The sequence below is a fragment of the Canis lupus genome, chromosome 5, assembly GCF_048164855.1.
Source record: "Canis lupus baileyi chromosome 5, mCanLup2.hap1, whole genome shotgun sequence".
Classification (NCBI taxonomy): domain Eukaryota; kingdom Metazoa; phylum Chordata; class Mammalia; order Carnivora; family Canidae; genus Canis; species Canis lupus.
In genome coordinates, this window is record NC_132842.1 from 55,418,745 (window position 1) to 55,439,672 (window position 20,928).

The 20,928-nt window shown below is 41.4% G+C and overlaps 2 protein-coding genes across 4 annotated transcripts in view; both read left to right on the forward strand.

Moving 5' to 3' along the window:
* Positions 1 to 4,779, forward strand: part of BDP1 (BDP1 general transcription factor IIIB subunit) — an 89,353-nt gene extending 84,574 nt beyond the window's left edge. For all 3 annotated transcript variants that reach the window (XM_072826745.1, XM_072826743.1, XM_072826744.1), the window contains one exon: positions 1,976 to 4,779. In XM_072826745.1, coding sequence (XP_072682846.1) covers positions 1,976 to 2,093 — 118 coding nt within the window. In that variant the 3' untranslated portion in view covers positions 2,094 to 4,779. The remainder of the gene's footprint in view (positions 1 to 1,975) is intronic.
* Positions 4,780 to 12,988: 8,209 nt separating this feature from the next.
* MCCC2 (methylcrotonyl-CoA carboxylase subunit 2) overlaps positions 12,989 to 20,928 on the forward strand; it is a 73,465-nt gene continuing 65,525 nt past the window's right edge. The window contains exon 1 of the mRNA XM_072826749.1: positions 12,989 to 13,322. Within this exon, the coding sequence (XP_072682850.1) occupies positions 13,194 to 13,322 (129 nt within the window). The 5' untranslated portion in view covers positions 12,989 to 13,193. The remainder of the gene's footprint in view (positions 13,323 to 20,928) is intronic.

Below are 20,928 nucleotides of genomic sequence, written 5' to 3' on the forward strand. Positions count from 1 at the left end.
GCCCTGTCCTGCTTCCCTGTCTTGTGTGTGTGTGTGTGTGTGTGTGTACTCTTTCTAGAAAAAAAAAAACAAAACAAAAAAATCATGGTTCTTGGCTTCTGTAAAGAGTATGAGGCAAGACTCTAAACATTATTCTCAAATTGCTATTTTACTATTTTTGAAATAAGTAATGTATTCCAAGGTTTAAAATTCATGATTTACCAAAAAAGTTGACAGTATGAAGTTTTCCACGTCTGTCCTTTAGCTTCCTAGTTTCCCCTTTTTATAAGTGTATGGTATTAATCAGCTTCAGGTTTACTTTTCCAGACATACAATATGTGTATACAAATATAAATATTTTTTTGGATGCCTGGGTGGCTCAGCAGTTGAGCGTCTGCCTTTGACTCAGAGCGTGATCCTGAGGTCTGGGATCGAGTCCCCACATCGGGCTCCCTGCGAGGAACCTGCTTCCCCCCTCTGCCTATGTCTCTGCTTCTCTCTCTGTGTGTCTCTCACAAATAAATAAATCTTTAAAAATATATATATATAAATATTTTTCTTTTTTTCATAAATAATACCATACTGTTATCTTCCTTGCTGTTTTCACTATAACACTATGTCTTGGAGATCTTTTTTTCACTTTTGTCATTCTTCATAGATTTAATGAGCATATGAATGAGGTTGAGTACGTCTTCATATATTTGAATCATTTATGCATTCTCTATGAACCATCTGTCCAATATGTCTGATTTTTTTTAAAAAATTACATTATTACTCTTTTCCTTGATGATCTGTAGAAGCTCTTATATTAAAGAAAACCCTTGTGGGTCGCCTGGGTGGCTCAGTCAGTTAAGCGTCTGCCTTCAGCTCAGGTCATGGTCCCAGGGTCCTGGGATCAAGCCCCATATTGAGCTCTCTGCTCTGTGGGGAGCCTGCTTCTCCCTCTGCCTGCTGTTCCCCCTGCTTGTGTGCCTGCTCTCTCTCTGTCAAATAAATAAAATCTTAAAAAAAAAACCTTTGTGATAAAGATTGTAATTTTTTTAACCTATAGTCACTTGTCTTTTGATTTTATGTACAGTAGTTTTTGTCATGCAGAGATTTTTAAAAAATTTTTACATAGATGAATTTATTTTGGTGAGGTACAGGTTTGACTTTTTTTTTTTGAGATGGTTATACAGTTGTCCTACATTATTTATTAAATAACCTAACTATTCTCAGATACTGAATTTGCAGTTATATGCGTGGGGGTTATTTCTAGTCTTCATTTTTCATTAATACATAAGTCTGTTCTAATGCCAATACCACGTTGTCTTAATTTTTTTATAGATTTCTAGATAGGCTAACTTTTGCGACGCCTGGGTGGCTCAGCGGTTGAGCATCTGCCTTCAGCTCACGGTGTGATCCTGGAGTCCCGGGATCGAGCCCCACATTGGGCTCCTTGCATGGAGCCTGCTTCTCCCTCTACCTGTGTCTCTGCCTCTCTCTTTCTCTCTGTGTCTCTCATGAATAAATAAAATCTTAAAAAAAAAAAAAAGGCTAACTTTTGATAGGATTGCTTTATTTTGTAGTTGCCTGGGGATACTGTTCTGTTTTGTGGGTCTGTATATTCTTATGCAGATTATTAAAATTCTTCATTATAGTTTTGATAGTGTTACATTTTTCTGTATTAAATTTTTTTCATGGAAATTAGGGTAAAATAATGGATCATGTGTACACTATAATCTAATCGTGCCTATTATCATGTCCAGGCTTGTTGAGTCCAGTTTTGTTATTTTAACTAATGCTTCAAAGGTTATCTTATTCATAAAATGTTTACTATGTTTAGTATTATTTCCCTAACAGCATAGACATGAAATTTTTGGGTTAAAGCATATGAACATATTTAAAGCTCTTAATATTTATCACTGTATTGATTTTCAAAGAGAGAATCAATTTAGATGATCACTATCCAATACATAAATGTTATATTGCATATTTTTTTTAATTATCGTTTTAGGTTTCTTGTGATCGTCCCTTACCAAAAGAAGAATGTAAAAGTGTCCAAAACCGGGTACCTGAAGAGGAGCCAACCACAGTCTCTGAATATTTCTTTAATGATATCTTTATTGAAGTAGATGAAACAGAATAAAATTGTTTGTTTTTTTTTGTTTTGTTTTGTTTTGTTTTGGTTTTTTTTTTTTTTTTTGGTTTGGTTTGGTTTGGTTTGGTTTTGGCTTTGGTTTTTATATCTAGGATTTCCAGAGTCAAATTATCAACTAAGCAGTATTTAGAAAAGAACATCTATGGCTGTTTTTCTTTAGATTGATTTTGAATATTTAATGAACTTGATTTGAAGCTTTTATAATCAGTGGAAAACATTGCTGAGGTTCCTTTCATTCTGATTGATTTAGCATTTTGGAAATACAAAGCAATTAATAAGACTGTTCCTGAGACAGAAATAGCTTCTCTTGTTTACATTTTGACTCTTCCTGTGCTGAACACACATGGACATGTTGGAATATTATGGATAAATGTCTGTATAAATCACAGTGCCGACATATTTGGAGGTGGGATTGTATTTAACATGTAACAAACTTCTTTTGTAAAGGTTTTTTTCTGTTTTTTTGGTTTTGTTTGTTTTGTGTTTTGTTTGTTTTGCTGAAGGCCTTTTCAGTTGCCTCTCAGTATACGAGAGCATATTGTGAAACTCCACTTTAGTATGGTAAATGTTAAAAATTTTCTATTATCAGCTATTTGACTGGAAAATATGTATTTTTCTAATTCATGTTGATGTAACATTAGTCCTAATTGAACAAGTAGTATTTAAACTTATTTATAAAAATGAAACATCAAAAAATTTATTTATTTTTAAAGTTTTTTATTTAAAAGAATATTCAGTTTTAATTATTTTCACCACTCAGATTATGGGTAAAGAAGACATTGACAAATTTATGTTTGTCCCTTTCCCTCTTTAATTTTAAAGATATTTAAAGTTATATCACTAAAAGTATTTGGATAGTATATATGTTTTAGATGCAATTTTTTTTCTCATAGTTTAGTATATTGAATTTGTACTGTGAAGTTTTGTTTTTCTTGTTTTTTGGATAATCTCAGGATTTGTATGGGGAAAAAAACCTTTAATTTATGAGGGTGATTCACATAGAAAACTCAGTCCCTTTTACACACGTATACACTCACACACATTCCTTTTTTTAAAACTAATTTCTTGATAGCTTTTTTTATCCCCATTAAATTTTGATTAGGGAACACATAGGCCTTTAAGCACAGAACATAATTGTGATGTTAAAACAGAAAATTAAAAAAAAAAACAGAAAATAAGATGATAAGACTTTATTTAGTACAGTGATTATCATCAGTATTAATTTAAGGGTTGTTTTTAATTTTCAAATATTGTTATTTACTTATGTAATTCCATTTTCCACCCAAGGAAATCTTCGGTGGTTCCAATCAAACTTCTTAAAAACAGATTTATTCTTTTATTTGAAAAGCCTCAGAGCAGGAATCAGAAACATTTTCTGCAAAGTATTTTTGAATTTGTGGGCCACATGGCTTCTGTGGCAACTGTTCAGTTCTGCTGCTTCAGTGTGAAAACAGCTACAGACGATACGGAAGTGGTTGACATGGCTGGAATGGGCTTTTTAGTTTGACCCCTACTTTGGATGGTAATTTTCTTACCGTCAGGTGCTGACATTTTATCTATGACATATTATTTGTCATTGACAGTTATAAGTTGTGCATCACAATTAAAACTGTTGATTTCATTACAAAATGATCAGTATTTTAACTGGGAAAATATTTTAATGTTTAGATAATTGTGTTTGTATATTGAGAAAAATAGTGGCCAATTTTCAAGTTCATTAGTAAAATAGGATATGGCTCAGCAAGTGTAACAATAATCCTAAAATTGCTATCAAAGCATTTCTTATTCATTACTTTATAGTGAAATTTACAATTTAACTTTTTTGTCATAAAGGAGGATCTATAAATCTGAGTGGAAATTCTCAATTAGGTATGTGTTAATTTATTTCATGTGACTAATATGTCACAAAAATCATGGTAGTAAATCACATTACTATTTTAATGCCCTGTTTTTATAAATTTTTTAAGGTCTCATATTCTGAAAGAGTTTCTTTCATTTAATGTTAGTTTGGATGTTAGGTTGCCACAGTTAAACTATTATTTTATCCCTAGTGTAATATTTATTTTTTAACTTTGTTAATATCCATCTCTTGCTCATCTACAATGAATTAATTTTATGGAAGATGTAACTTCTCACTATATAAGAAATAATTCTATCTTTGGGCATTCATTGTGTAAGAGAATCAAGTCAGCCAAGCTAAATTGTCCTATCATATCCTTAAAGCTAATCTGGGGAAAATGAGAAACTCAATTATTGTATTTACTTTATAAGGTGGAAAGAATTAGCCACACCCTTTGTTTATATCTGATTCATGTAAAGATGATGTTGTGAAGAATTATTTTGTAAATCTTAAAGGAGGTATGAATAATGGTGTTTGTTTTCTTGACTTTTTGTCCTGAATACTTATATATTAGCAAGTGATCAACATGATGGTTTTAAAAGCCTAATTGTTGGTAAATGATTGAGGCACAGATCATACATAATACGAATATTCACTGTTTACCACCACATTATTTGAAATAGAAGTGACTATGTATACTCTTACTTGAAGGAGTTTTTGACAAAAAAGCAATATCTGTCATTTGTAAATTTTCTTGTTCTAAAGAAAGCAGTTATGTTCTATAGATATAAATTATGTAAATAAAAGTTATTTTATACTATTTCTGTTTTTTCTTTTTCTTTTCTAATGACTTAAAGATATTAATGTTTAACCAAAACTCGTCCATTTTTCTCCTATAGTGTATACTTCCTTCCTTTCATAAAAATAGAACTGAAGAATTAATCTTTTGTCTTATATGCATGCTGTGAAGGAAATTTTTTTGATCTTGCAAGAGTAAAGAATAGACTTCCCCTCCGTCCCATTTAGGACCTGTGAAGGGTTGCTTTCTTGTTCATTTATTCCTTATATCATGAATTTTTAGGTAAAAGAACTCAATCTCTTGCTCTTTTTTCCTCCTACTTTGTTTTCTCTGTAGAGAAAGATAAATGGGAAACTTTAGTCCTGGATATAATAGAATCCTGGACTTTTGAAGTCGACAGAATTTTTATCTTGAATTTGGTCAGATTATCAGAAAGCTATATATATGCGCTGCCTCCATTCTGTCTGCTTGTGTTGAGGGACTTTACGTGAAATAGAATAAAAGCCTAAAGAAATTGTTATTTTTACTATAATGATATTACAGAGTTTTAAAAAATTATTTCATCCAATATCTTATGTATGAGAATCTATAGGAAATATTTCTCTTTGGCTTCAGTGCCAGGAATAACTGGGCTTCTGTACAACTGGTCTGATTTTTTTTTTTTAAGATTTGTTTTTTTTAAGTTTATTTGACAAAGAAAGAACACAAGCAGGGGGAGCAGGAGAGGGAGAAGCAAGCTCCCCATCAAGCTAGGAGCCGTACAGAGGGCGTGTTCCCAGGACCCTAAGATCATGACCTGAGCTGAAGGCAGATGGTGAACCGCCTGAGCCACCCAGGCACCCCTGGTCTGACTTTTTAAGAACTCACTTTTTTAAAACAACAGGCTGCCATTTATTATGTAGGCATGGTACTGACCTTTTAGTAATGCATTATTTCGCATTTTAAAAAATTAGTATACATGGCTTAAGTAGTGCTAGATTTCAAACAAGCTGTTTCTTCTGTTATTACCTACTTCTAAATATGGTTATTCTGTTATCTCTTGTTCACAAATATGAGACATTACATTGTTAATTGACTGTCACTGGTACTTAAGATTTTTGGGTTTCTTAAAACTCTCCCCTTCCTATATGTTAATCCTAAGGTTTAATCCATATTTGTTGTTACTGTATTAATCGTAATTATTCAGTGCTGTACCATTTTATGTACTAAGGTGACATTTATGGGACAAGCATTTGTTTTTCTTGGAGTTAATATTTGTTTCACTCTTTAATTTGCTTTTTTTACCCTCTTTTAACTTTCCACACCCTCTAGCAAGTCTGTAAAATGCCTCTGCGTATAATTTTGCACATAGTCAAACCATCACTTAAACTGTTTTCTCCTTTTTTTTTTCCTGGAAAACTTTCTAGAGATTGCTTTTCCTGTTGTGAACTAGATTAGGGGCTTTCCAGGTCTCTGTGTGCAACACAGCTGTCATCATGAGACTTCTCTGTGCCATTACTCTGTGAACCTCCTGCCTCTCTTTCCTGGTTTAGATGTTGTGTCTTGAGCCCATTTCACTGTCATTCCTTATTTGTTTGGGGAGGTACATGTTCCAACTATTTACTGCAAAAGGGTACATGGGTGGTAACATTACTTAATGTCTGAAATTTATTCTACTCTTAGTTGGGCTATGAATAGAATTCCTAAATAATTTGAAAATAATTTTTATGTCATTTTGAAGGCATGTTCCATCGTCTTCCAGTTGTCCGTGTTTAAAAGTTTCGTGCCATTCTGATTCTCTCTCCTTTGAATGTGGCTTGCCTGTTTACAGTGTTTTGACCTGCTATATTCTGCACACTAATGAACTTTGGTGTAAGCCCGTCCATCTTTCCTGCCCCTACATTCATGCTGCTGAATACTAATGGACCTTTTTAATAGGGAAACTCATTTACTTCCCTTCTGGGAAATGTTCTTGTATTATTGTTTTGATAATTTTGTCCCTTCCATTTTCACTGTTCTCATGTCTGTCCTTTCTATTAATCATTTTTTTTAGCACTTTTATTGGGTCTGTAAGTTATCTTTTCTATACTGTTTCCCATTTCTTCCTCCCTCTCTCCTTTCTTTTCTTCACTTTTGTTGTTGTTATCCTGTTTTGGGGAGGGGAAGAGTGTCTCAATTTTGATTTCTGGAGAAAAATGTAAGCATCTATTTCTTTTCAGAAGTGACTTTGGTAATCACAGAATGGGTAGAGAGAAGGCCAAGACAGTCTTGATGCTTCTAACACATTTGTAGAATCAAATCACAGAATGAGCCATCAGGTAAAACCATCATCCTTTGACTTGGTTCATAATTTTGAATCAACACTGTTTTCTTTATTAGTGTTTTTAAGGCATAGTTTGCATTTATTATTTTTTAAAGAAACATATTTATTTATTTGACAGATCGAGAGAGCACAAGCAGAGGGAGCAGCAGAGGAGAGAGAGAAGCAGACTCCCCTGCCGAGAAGGGAGCCTGATGTGGGGCTTGATCCCAGGACCCGGGATCATGACCTGAGCTGAAGGTACACTTCACTGACTGAGCCACCCAGGTGCCCCAGGCATAGTTTACATTTAATAAAATATACAGATCTTACATGTTCAACACCCTAGGAAGTTCCCTTAAACCCCTTCTCCTTGGTCATCCACAAAGAGTAGTTTCACCTGGTGTTAAACTTTGTGGAATCACATATGATGCATTTATTTTTTTTGTATCTGATTATTTTTGCTCAGTATGTTTTTGAGATTCATCCCTGTTAGTAGTTCTTTGCTTTTGTTGCTGAGTTGTATTCCATTTTATGAATATAACATATTATAATATGATCACACCGAATTTTCTTTCCATTTTCCTGTGGGATTGTTTGCAAATTTGGCTGTTTTTTTAAATAAAGCTATATAAACATTCTTTTGTAGACATGTTTTTATTTCTCTTATGTAAATACATAGTATCACCTCATTTGTGAGATACACTCCTAAGTACTTTTTTTTTTTTTTAAGATTTTTAAGTACTCTCTACACCAACATGGGGCTCAAACTTACAACCCCAAAATCAAGAGTTGCATGGTCTACCAACTGAGCCAGCCAGGTGCCCCAGTACTTGGTGTTCTTTGATGCCATTATAAATGGTCTTTAAAATGTTTATTTTCTAATTGTTTATTGCTGAGATATTAAGAAATAATTGATTTTTTTATTACAATTAAGATTTTAACAATGGTATTTTCTATAACATCCATTCATAGTCTTATGTTTTCAAACCAAGCCTGGCTCTATTAAAGCAGGCCTTTCAATATTATAGAACGCTATTTGACTATAGCAAACAGATTTAGAAACTCAATTATAATAAGATACACAGGATAAGCATAAACTATTAAAATTTTTAATAAGTATACATTAGATATAAACTTAAATTTAATGCCAACCAGGAAATAATTGCTAACCTCTCATTTAATAAATTTGGTGGCTAGCAGAGTATCTAGTCTCCTTATAACATGTTTTCCCATCCTAATAATTTCTCATTAAATGTCTACAAAGCTTGTAATCTCTAGCTTTGATTACATTTTCTAGCCAAAGTTTATTTTTTTAAAGGATTTTATATATTTATTCATGAGAGACATAGTGAGGCAGAGGCACAGGCAGAGGGAGAAGCAGGCTCCCTATAGGGAACCTAATGCAGGACTCGATCCCAGGACCCTGGGATCACAACCTGAGCCGAAGGCAGCTGCTCAACCACTGAGCCACCCAGGCATTCCTCTAGCCAAGGTTTAAATTGGAAATGAGGCTTAAAATTTTATTTCCACATTTCCTTCCCTTTTTATAGATTTAAAAAATTCTTAATCTCATTTTTACTTCCAAAAGCTTAGAAATTTTTTCATAATCCTGTTCTTGTTTCACAAGTGCAATGTTTTTTCATTTCTCTAAGGATGTTCCAGTTGCTTCTGTTCCTTGTACTGCTGGTTTCTTCTGAGGTTTTCTTGGTTGTGTTGGGGGTCTTTTTCATTTTGAAGACTTTGCTCCAATGCCTGTTGATCCTTGGCTATCCATGCATATGTTAGAGAAAGTTTCTAAAAAGTTGGGAGATTTTACAAGCTTCCTGAAGTGCAGATAGGACACGTTAATTTGTAGATTACACTGTAGGTGTATTATTTTCCAAGGTGCTTCTCCACTGGGAAGCCTCAAATATCACTCTATCCTTTCTGTGAGGTGGCAAGGTTTCTCCAGATGCCTTCCTATTAAAACCCAGTAGCCAACATTTTAGAACTCGGAGGAAAACGGGCATTGGGGAACAGAGCTTTCTTGACTTGGCCTCCAGACTTTTAGTTAATCTTGGTGATTTCAATCTGGCGCTTCACTCTTGCCTACTGTTCCTGTATTTGGAACATCCGAGGGCAGCCCCGGTGGCGCAGTGGTTTAGCGCCGTCTGCAGCCTAGGGCGTGATCCTGGAGACTGGGATTGAGTACCACGTCAGGCTCCCTGCATGGAGCCTGCTTCTCCCTCTGCCTGTGTCTCTGCACCTCTTTCTCTCTCTCTCTCTCTCTCTGTCTCTATGAATAAATAAATAAATTATCTTTAAAAAAAAAAAAAAAACATCCGAGATTCAGTTTCTCCAGATAAAATATATCTCCTAACTTCTGGGCAAAGTGGGAGTGAAAACCTAGGGTTCTAACTGCTTCTGACACAGATTTTCAAGTACTTTCATTGTTTCCTGGTTTCTACCACTGCTCCCCACACCCACCCACACCTTCCTCTTTTTCCAGTACCACCAATTCCCGAGCCTTGTAGGGATTTCCGGGAGGCAAATCAACTTGTTTACTTGTTTTTTTAATCTTCCAGTGCAAGCACTTAGATATCAGCTTCCTCTTTTCCTTCTAAATTTATTTTTCTGGGGATCCCTGGAAAAATATTTTCCGGGGATCCCTGGTGCTCGGCGGTTTGGCACCTGCCTTTGGCCCAGGGCGTGATCCTGGAGACCCAGGATCGAGTCCCGCATCGGGCTCCCGGCATGGAGCCTGCTTCTCCCTCTGCCTGTGTCTCTGCCTCTCTTTCTCTCTCTGTTTCTATCATGAATAAATAAATAAAATCTTTGGGGAAAAAAATTATTTTTCCTATTTTTTTGCCTGCTGCCTTCATATATCTCCATTATTATTATTATTATTATTATTATTATTATTATTATTATAGAGAGTGTATGTACCTGTACCTGTAAGGGGCAGGGGAGCAGAGAGAGAGGGAGGGAGAATCCCAAGCAGGCTTCATACCCAGTGTGGAGCCTGATGAGGGCCTGAATCTCATGACCCTGAGGTCATGACTTGAGACAAAATCAAGAGTTGGTCAGTTGCTTAACCAGCTGAGGCACCCAGGCATCCCATATCTCCTATTTTAATTGAAGGTAGGATATGGATTCTTTTTTATATTCCTTTGTTGCTTTGAGATCATTTATGAGAGAAAGAGGTAAAAACATCTTTATTTCCATTTTGTAAGTTGACATACTGTATTCCCTAAAAGAAAAAGTAAACTGAACACTATGAACAACTGTACGCCCACAAACTGGGTAACTAGATGAAATGGACAAATCCTACCAACACAAAAATCTACCAAGACTATTTCACAAAGAAAAAATTCGAATAGATCTATGGTAAGAAGATCGAATCAGTAATCAAAAACAATAACAATAACAAACAACCAACACCAAAACAAAAGCCTCCTGACAAAGAAAAGCACTGGACTTTATGGCTTCACTGGTAAATCTTACCAAACATTTAAAAAAGAACTAATACCGAGGCACCTGGGTGGCTCAGAGGTTGAGTGTCTGCCTTCAGCTCAGGGTGTGATCCTGGGATCCCAGGATCCAGTCCCACATCGGGCTCCCAAAAGCATTCTTTGTTTCTTTTCCAAGATGATGATAATTCTTCATAAATTTCCTTTCTCCATATGGGCACCTTGGCTTTTAAAGTATCAATGGCAGGGCAGCCGCGTGGCTCAGCAGTTTACTGCTGCCTTCAGCCCAGGGCCTGATCCTGGAAACCCGGGATGGAGTCCCACATTGGGCTTCCCCTCTGGAGCCTGCTTCTCCCTCTGCCTGTGTCTCTGCCTCTCTCTCTCTCAGTCTCTCATGAATAAATAAAAATGAAATCTTGAAAAATAAATAAAATATCAGTGGCATAGCTCACAGCCTGGAGGGATGAGGCCCTATGGACCGAGGACACAGTAAAGATAATGCTCGCTTCTGATACTGGAACTAAGCCAAGTCTATGAAACACTGCTATGTGTTTGGCCATTTCTGCCTAATGTCACTACAGATCTTTCTGATTTCATTTTCTGCCATCGGTAGATATGCTTCATATTCTAAACTAATGAGTTTTTTTTCCCTTCAAAGTTGTTTCTTGTAGTCCCTACAAATAGACTGCACCACACAGTGAAGAAATCACCAATTGTGAGACTTCATCTATGGAGAGGTTCTCAGCAGTGAATTTTATTATATCTTTAGGTTTCTCTTCAACTTCATTCAGATCTTTCCTAAGTGGCTCCAGAGCACTACCCTCCACTAATGGGGGAGATAATGGCAATTTCATCTTCTGACTGAAGGTGGAGGAGCTGATCTCCAAGATCGACATACTCTTTTTTTTTTTTTTTTTTAATTTTTATTTATTTATGATAGTCACAGAGAGAGAGAGAGGCAGAGACACAGGCAGAGGGAGAAGCAGGCTCCATGCACCGGGAGCCCGACGTGGGATTCGATCCCAGGTCTCCAGGATCGCGCCCTGGGCCAAAGGCAGGCGCCAAACCGCTGCGCCACCCAGGGATCCCTCGACATACTCTTGATGGACAGCAAATATCACCTAGTCAGAGCAATTAGGGAAGAAATAAAGAGAAATAAAAGGCATTCAAAGCGAAAAGGGAGAAGTAAAACAATCACTTTGCAGATGACAAATATGTAGAAAACCCTAAAGAACCTCCCCCTCCAAAACTCTATAACTAATGAACGAATTCAACAAAGCAGCAGGATATAAAGTCAACACACAAAAATCAGCTGCATTCCACACTAGTAACAGGTTGAAAAGGAAATTACGATGATAATCCCACTTACAACAATACTCAAGAGAATAAAATAGGATTAACCAAGGAGGTGTAAGATTTGCATGATGAAAACCACAAAACATTATGGAAAGAAATGAGACACAGGGGCACCCAGGGGGCTCAGCGGTTTAGCGCTGCCTTCAGCTTAGGGCATGATTCCCGGGGTTCTGGGATCGAGTCTGGCATCGGGCTCCCTGCATGGAGCCTGCTTCTCCCTCTGCCCGTGTCTCTGCCTCTCTCTCTCTCTGTCTCTCATGAATAAGTAAATACAATTAAAAAAAGAAAAAAGAAATTAGACACAAATACATGGGAACACATCTCGTGTCCATGGATTGTAAAACTTAATACTGTTAAGATGTCAACACTAACGATGGTGAGCAACAGATCAATGTAACCCCTATCAAAACCCGAGTGACTTTTTTTTTTTTTTTTTTTTTGCAGAAAACAGAAAAACCCATACTAAAGTTAATACGGAATCTCAAGAAGCCGATCGTAACTAGCCAAAAACAAAAACAAAACGAAACAAACAAAAACACTTGAAGACGAAGCTGGAAGACTCGCCAAGTTGTTAAGACCCAGCGCCAGAAGAGCAACTGACACAGGGGACACGGGAAAAAAAACATTTGTTGGATGAGTAAATATGCATCTCCTCTAAGGACTTTTGTTTCTTAGGACAGCCTGATTCCTGTTCGGTTGCCAGCTCTCCTATAAGGGTAAGATTTTTTCAAGTTCCCAGTCCCCTTCTATTAAGAGGGCAAAAAGGGCGCCTGGGGGGCCCAGAGGTTGAGCATCTGCCTTGGGCCCAGGTCGTGACCCCGGGGTCAAGTCCCGCATCGGGTTCCCTGCAGGGAGCCTGCTTATCCCTCTGCCTGTGTCTCTGCCTCTGTGTCTCATGAATAAATAAAATCTAAAAACAAAACAAAACAAAAAAAGGACAAAAAGAAAACAACAGGTAGAAAATGAACCCAAAGGGCACACCTAAGAAACGGAAGCCCGCCCCTCCAGCCCTGCCCTTCCGGAGGCGCAGCCCCGCCCGTGGCCCCGCCCCCGGGCCGCGCAGCTCCGGAACTCGCGTGGCGACCGGATCTCGCGGGACTGCGCCTCTGCCCCTGATTGGCCGAGCTCAGGGGGCGTGGCGCGCAGCGACGACCTTTGACGCCCGGCGTGCGCAGGCGCGCGCCATGGCTGGCGGGAGTCCGGGAGCGGTGTGGGTCGGCGGGGGCCGCGGGGAGGCTCGGTGAGGGGCCGCCTCCCGGAGCGGGGCAGCCGGAGCGGGGGAGGAGCAAGCGTGAGGCTGCCCGGGCGGCTCTGCGGCTAGCGCTAGCCGTCGCTCCGTGCCGGCCGTCATGTGGGCTGCCCTGAGGTTGGCCCCACGGCCGTGCGCCCGCGCCCTCATCCCCCGGCCACGCGCTTATCACGGCGACTCTCCGGGCAGGCTGGGCACCCAGCTAGACTTGGGCTCTGCCGTCTACCAGGTAGGCTGGGTCAGCGACCCCGGGGTCCCCGCCTGCACTTGTCGGCTTGCCCGGCCCTGTGCGTTGTTGCGGATCCCGCGTCGTGGTCCTGGGGCGCAGGGGCGGCCCTTGCAGTCTGCAGAACAATCGCAAACCCCGGGACGTTAGCCCGGGACGGTGTTTGCCTCTTGTTACACGTGCCGGCTGCCTGAAGCCTCGGACCCCGGACCTCCGGGGGCTCGGTGTTGGCGTTGCCCCGAAACCCCGGGACGGCCTGGCTTAGCCCGGGTCGCCCCGGGGTGCGCTTAATTGACGTCAGTTGAAAAGCTGTTCGTAGAACAACATGCTTATCTTTGAGCGGCCTTTCTTGGAACTGGTGTGGCAAGGTCAGAGACGCAGCTCGTGAAGTATCCGAGCTGGAAAGTTTCAGTCCGTGTCCAGGGAGCCTTGAAGTCGTAACGGGCCGGGCAGCCCGGGGGGCTCAGCGATTCAGCGCCGCCTGCAGCCCAGGGCGTGACCCTAGGTCCCGGGATCCAGTCCCGCGTCGGGCTCCCTGCGTGCAGCCTGCTGTTCCCTCTGCCTGTGCCTCTACCTCTCTCTCTCTCTCTCTGTGTCTCTCATGAGTAAATAAATAACATCTTTAAAAAAAAAATCGTAAGGGTCATTTTCAGAAAAGATGTTTTACGCAGTTTCCTTAAATTGAAAGAAGATAGGCAGGGCGAGACAGAAACAGTACGGGAGAAGAGGCTTCCAGGAGTCTAGATTTTATTTATTTATTTTTTGGGGGGGAGGGGTCAGGAGAGAATGTTTAATTCGGAAATACTAAGTAGTGTCTGCGGTCAGGCAGTATGTTAGTTTTTTTTTTTTTTTTTTCTTTTTAAGATTTTATTAATTCATGAGAGACACAGGCAGAGGGAGAAGCAGGCTCCATGCAGGGAGCCCGATGCAGGACTCGATCCCAGGACCCTGGGGTCACGACCTGGGCTGAAGGCAGGTGCTCAACTGCTGAGCCACCCGGGCTGCCCTATATGTTAGGTATTTGGTGTAGGTGTGTAAGCATGGAATTAGGTGCCTACATGTAGGGAGGATGGATAGGAAAGCAGGTGCATTGCGAAGCACAGCGTCTAAAGCTTGAAAAGGGAAGTTACAGAGAGCTGCAGGTTGGGGGCGATGAGTGAGTTGGATCTTGGTGGTTGGGCTGGCCAGCCTCCGGGCAGGGGAGGAGAGGCAAGACTGACCGGAGTCATGAAAGTGTCTAGTAGGTATGAGGACTTGGAAGTCATCACCAGGGTGTGGAATTGATGGAACAGATGAGATGAAATGGTGGAGGGCCTTGCTCTGCTGAAGCCACATTCAAATTTCACCTTGCAGACTGCTTGCGAAGGTACATAAGTAGGGAAGTAGCAAGATCCTGTAGATGTGTTAGGATCACCAGCGTGGAGGCTGTTCAAAGGATAGATCTCCCATTTTGAGCATGGCTTCTTGGCTGGGTGTTTTCCTGGTTGCCGTAGGCCTTTGGCTATTTTTTTTGGAGCTCCTGTAAGGTTGTTTTTGCTAGTTTTTGATCCTGTGGGGATGTCTCTGTGGGAGAATGAGGGCCTGGAGCTTGAGGCTCTGGAGCTTCACAGTCTGCCATTTCTTTTGGCTTCAGGTTAGGGCCTATGTTTTTGATGATGGCTGTTAACTAGGGATTAGGGAGTGTGGGCCTGAGTGTCAGGAAAGACAGAGAGTGTCTTTCTCTGTGTCAAATAATGTTCTGATCCATTCTGTGCCCTCGCAGTTGGAGGAGGGAAGTAGTTGTGGTCAGATGGAAAAGGCATTGGTGGGCAGCCCGCGTGGCTCAGGGGTTTAGCGCTGCCCTTGGCCCAGAGCCTGATCCTGAGGACCCAGGATCGAGTCCTACGTCGGGCTCCCTGCATGGAGCCTGCTTCTCCCTCTGTCTGTCTCTGCCTCTCTCTCTCCCTGTGTCTCTCATGAATAAGTAAATAAAATCTTTAAAGAAAAAAAAGAAAAGGCATTGGTGTAGTATTTCATGCTTGTTAAAAACTACCAACGTATTTCCACAGAGGAAAGAAAAAACCTGGAGGGAAATAACTTTTCCTTCTCTCCACATTGTCATCTAAGGATCTGTTTAGCCGGCCTTTGCTTCAGCAAGAGACGGCCCCAAGATCTCTGTGTCCGAAACAACAAATATTTCCTTTTTGCCATGCCATCTGTAGGTTGGCTGTGGCAGTTCTCTCTAGGCAGTGCATCAGATTCAGGTCTGCTCTATTTGTTTTTTATTCCAGATCCCAGACTGAAGGGACAGTGGCTACTGAGGGATGTTCCTCTCGTTATGGAAGTCTGAGGACAGTATGGAAACACTGTCCTTCTCAGAGCCTCTGCTTGCAGTTAGTACACTGTCACTTTTGCCCACATTCCACTGGTCAAAGCGAGTACAGTGGACAGATTTATAGACTGGAGGGGGGGGAGTATAATCTCACATTAAACCTTAGCAGGGAGGGGAGGGATAGAAGAAATTTGAACAAGAAGTACTTTCAGCCTCATGCCCTCGAGGTGGCTGCTTAAGCTCCACTTATTAGGTAAGAGTTCAGGTAAAGGAGGAAGAAGGTGAGTAGGCAAAAGGACACCTTCACCTGCTTGTTCTCTTTTTTAAGAAGCCTTTCTAGAAGTCACGCCTAACAACTTCTGCCTCCATTTCACCAGTTAGAAATTTTTTTTTAAGATTTTATTTATTTATTCATGGAGAGAGACAGAGGCAGAGACACAGGGAGAGGGAGAAGCAGGGACCCCGATGCAAGACTTGATCCCGGAACCCCCGGATCATGCCCTGAGCCCAAGGCAGATGCTCAACCACTGAGCCACCCAGGCGTCCCTTCACTGGTTAGAATTTTTTTTTTTTTTAAACATATTTATTTATGACAGTCACAGAGAGAGAGGCAGGGACATAGGCAGAGGGAGAAGCAGGCTCCATGCACCGGGAGCCTGATGTGGGATTCGATCCCGGGTCTCCAGGACCGCGCCCTGGGCCAAAGGCAGGCGCCAAACCGCTGCGCCACCCAGGGATCCCCTTTCACTGGTTAGAATTAAATCACATGGCCACACATGTCTATGGAAGGAGGGCAGGATATGTTACTTTTCCAGCTGGGCATGTTCAGGGCTAGGGAGGAGAGGGCTTAGGGATTTGGAGATGACGGGTTAAGAGATGGGGGTACCTGGGTGTCCCAGTTTTCTCAGTGGCTAGGAATCTGTCCTGCCCACTGTCACTTCTCATGGCCGTGGGCCTTAGAAAGCCTTGGCAATTAGTGACAGTTTCCTTTATTTCTTGACTGGGAGGCTGGCTTAGCTAGGGTAAAGATCCCTTGTGTAACTAGCTGTAATTTCGATTGACTTTGTTCTAGATTGGGCAATGTTCTAGGCTGTAGTGGTGGTGTCTTGGGTGTGAGTACACTTTAGTAGAGCGTTACTTGTTTCCTTTGTGCCTGTGGGAACCACTTTTCATCACTTCTAGAACTCTGGTGCCTGTGTTTTACAAAGTTGATGGGAAACTGGGAGGTAACAGTGCGGGTGGAGGAGCTCAGCTACTTCTTGATGGGGGGAGGTGGATGATGATGACGACAAAAGAAGCTAAAGGCACAGCAGAATCCTATCAGCCTCTCCATCAGCAAGGGAAGGAGGACTGGTTAAAGGACACTGAGAGGACACACTTAGCATAGTGGGAGAAACCTATGGGACACACAGAACCTATCAAGACCAAAAAAGGTGGGAGAACTTACATTTCAGAAAAGACTTAAGAAACATCATCCACCTGTGGGTATATGGACCTTCCATAGAATCCTATTCAAATAAGCAAACTAAAAAAACATCCATCTGCCAGTTGAGGAAATGTCTTCACTAATGGATATTTGATGTTATTAGCAGATTATTGATAATCAAGAATGGCCCTCATCTTTTGGAGATTTGGAAACACTGACTACGGATGGAGTGCTATGTCTAGGATTTTCTTCAGAATAATTCAGGGTGGGGTGCCTAGGGGCTCAGTGGGTTGGGCATCTGGCTTCAGCCCGGGTCGGGGGATCCTGGGATGGAGTCTCGCCAGCTGGATCAGGCTCTCTGCTCAGTGGGCAGTCTGCTTGCCCCTCTCACTCTGCTCCCCCCACCCCACTTGTGCTCTCTCTCTGCCTCACTCACTCTAAATGAATGAATGAATGAATGAATGAATGATTCAGGGTGGGGGGCAAGAAAAACAACTTCGGCCTTATATGGGTAATTGTTGAATGACATTGGCTGCATTCCATGCTAGTCTTTTTGTTTTTGTATATGTTTGAAAATTTCCATGGAAGAAAGTTAACTTTAAAAAAAATATATTTCATTTACTTATTTTCAAAGATTTTATTTATTCATGAGAGAGAGGTAGAGACACAGGCAGAGGGGGAAGCAGGGTCCCTGTGGGGACTCAATCCCTGGACCCTGGGATCATGCCCTGAGCCGAAGGCAGACGCTCCACCACTGAGCCACCCAGGCGTCCCTATTTATTTATTTGTAAACCCAGGCATCCCAGCGTTTTTCCATTAACAGTTAAGAACTCCATTTAAGAGGAGCGGAATATGTTAGCGAAACCCCTGCGTCTTTGCTTTGCCATGCTGTAACCTGTCTTTGTTTCCTAGTGTGTTGGGCTAAGCAGGGCTGAGCAGACGATAGAATGTCATAATGACTGGATGGACTAGCTCCAGAATTAGCCCCATATGTCACTGGAAAAAACCTTTTTTTCTTCATTTTATCAATTTTAAACTAACAGTAGGATTATTCCTAGGTAAATGTGTTACCCTTTCACATACCTTGTTGAGATAACAGGTATTCAGATTTTTTTTCCATTTGCATTACATTCCATTTATTTATTTATTTATTTATTGGGGGGGGCAGAGGGAGACAATCTTTATTTTAAAAATTTGTTTTTATTTTTTAAGTTTAAAATAAATTAACATATAATGTATTATTCATTTTAGAGGTAGAGGTCAGTGATTCATCAGTTGAATAGAACACCCAATGCTCATCACATCACATGCCCCCCCCTTAATGCCCATCACCCACTTAACCCATCCCTCCCACCCAACCTCCCCTCCAGCAACCCTGTTTGTCTCCTAGACTTAAGAGTCTCTTACGGTTTATCTCTATCTCGTCTTGTTTTATTTTTCCCTCCCTTCCCCTATGTTCATCTGTTTTATTTTGTTTTGTTTTGTTTTTAAGATTTTATTTATTTATTTATGATAGACATAGAGAGAGAGAGAGAGAGAGAGGTAGAGACACAGGAGGAGGGAGAAGCAGGCTCCATGCCGGGAGCCCAACGTGGGACTTGATCCCGAGCCTCCAGGATCGTGCCCTGGGCCAAAGGCAGGCACCAAACCACTGAGCCACCCAGGGATCCCTGATTCTGTGATTTTTGACAAAAGACTTGCTCATTGTGAGCTTAAGGCATTTGTGGAAATGAATCTCATCCAAACTGTTAACCTTGAATCTCTTTACTTGCTAGTGGTTGGATTAAAAAATAATCTGATAAATACATTGTATGAAAAGGCAGGCCATGTATATTGTTCAATATGTGACTCCAAGTTCAATGGAGGAACTTAATGGGGCACCTGGGTGGCTCACTCAGTTAAGCATCCAACTCTTGATTTCTGTCCAGGTCATGATCACGAGGTTGTAAGATCAAGCCCCACATCAGGCTCCACACTGGGCACAGAGCCTGCTTAATTAAGATTCTCTCTCTCTCTGGGGCAGCCCAGGGGGCCCAGCGGTTTAGTGCCACCTCAGCCCAGGTTGTGATCCTGGAGTCCTGGGTTCAAGTTCACCGTTGGGCTCCCTGCGAGGAGCCTGCTTTTCCCTCTGCCTGTGTCTCTGCCTCTCTCGCTCTATGTTTCTCATGAATAAATAAAATCTTTTTTTTTTTTTTAAAGCTCTCTCTAAAAAAAGAAAGATTCTCTCTCCATTTAAGAAACAAAACAGGGACGCCTGGCTGGCTCAGCGGTTGAGCGTCTGCCTTCGGCTCAGGGCATGATTCCACGGTCCCAGGATCGAGTCCCACATTGGGCTCCCTGCATGGAGCCTGCTTCTTCCTCTGCCTGTGTCTCTGCCTCTCTGTGTCTCTCTCATGAATAAATAAATAAAATCTTTAAAAAACAAAACAAAATAGGGGATCCCTGGGTGGCTCAGCGGTTTAGCGCCTGCCTTTGGCCCAGGGCACGATCCTGGAGGCCCGGGATCAAGTCCCACGTCGGGCTCCCGGCATGGAGCCTGCTTTTCCCTCCTCCTGTGTCTCTGCCTCTCTCTTTCTCTCTCTCTGTCTTTCATGAATAAATAAATAAAATCTTAAAAAAAAAAATCACAGAATCAGTCAGTCTGTGAATTGAAGAAATTACTGAGCTGAGAGTGGCAGAGAAAGTAGAATTCCAAACAATGGAGCATTTGGGAAGGCTGCCTCCCTGATGAAGGTGCTTCACCATCTGTGGGGATTCTTAAGATTAGGGTTCCTGAGGGGCGGGTGCCTGGCTGGCCTAGTCAGTACAGCATGCAACTCGACCCCAGGGGTTATGAGTTCAAGCCCCATTTTAGGCTGAGAGCATACTTTAAAAAAAGAAGGTTTCTGAAACAGCTACCTACGAGGTGGATTTTTAACCTTAGAATAAAGGTAGAAGTTGACAAGATGGACTTTAAGCAGAAAATAAGCAAAAAATGACTTTCCCTGGGCAGTGGAGTGATCTGCTTCCCTTTCTATTTGGCAACATGGTGGTGAGATCTTTTCCTCACCCTGTGTGCTGAGCAGCAGGTAGACTGAGGCCAGAGTAGCACCCATCTGTGAGCCCCAGGGTGGCAGTGGCAGCTCAGGGTCAGGTGAGAGAGCCCCACAGAGAAGATGCCCTTTGGCTCCAGGTAGGAGCTGCCCCCTGATTCTGTCCCAGAGCTCTTCTCTGCCCCTTGGTTTTGTTTATATAAGGCGCCCCTTCATTTTAAACGTTTTCTGCTGGGTCTCGCAGATGACAGAGGAGTTCAGGATGCAGCCCCCGCTTACTAGGACTAGTTCTTAACCCAGGAGGCTCTCCATACAAAGGTGGCTCCCTTTAGGCGTGAGATGTTAGGCTGTTTAAGTCTCTTCGTTCACGTCAAGTGGCACTGTACGTGTTGCTCTAATGCCACCTCTTGGTGACAGGCTGAACAGACATGCTTTGGTGCAAGAGCTTTGTTTCTTTCTAAGGCGATTCATAAAGCTAGGGGTTTCTGAATTTTCCAAATGTGAATGAAAAGGATCTGTATCGTGGGCTCAATAGGTGAGCAAAGTTCTTGGCTTCCACTGCTTCATGCTATTCATATCAGCAAACACTATGGTAATCTGAAGAGGTTCTGGTGATGAAAGAACTCTTGGCCTATTACCAAACCCCCTTTTGGGGTGGGTTTCCAGTTTGCCTTGAGTCGAACTTAGAAATGGAGACTATGGGCCAGTGTTTCTCTATTTTTGGTTGGCCATTTGAATCCTTGGGGAACTTTTATTTTATTTTTATTTTTAAAAAGATTTTGTGTATTTATTCATGAAAGACACAGAGAGAGGCAGAGACACAGGCAGAGGGAGAAGCAG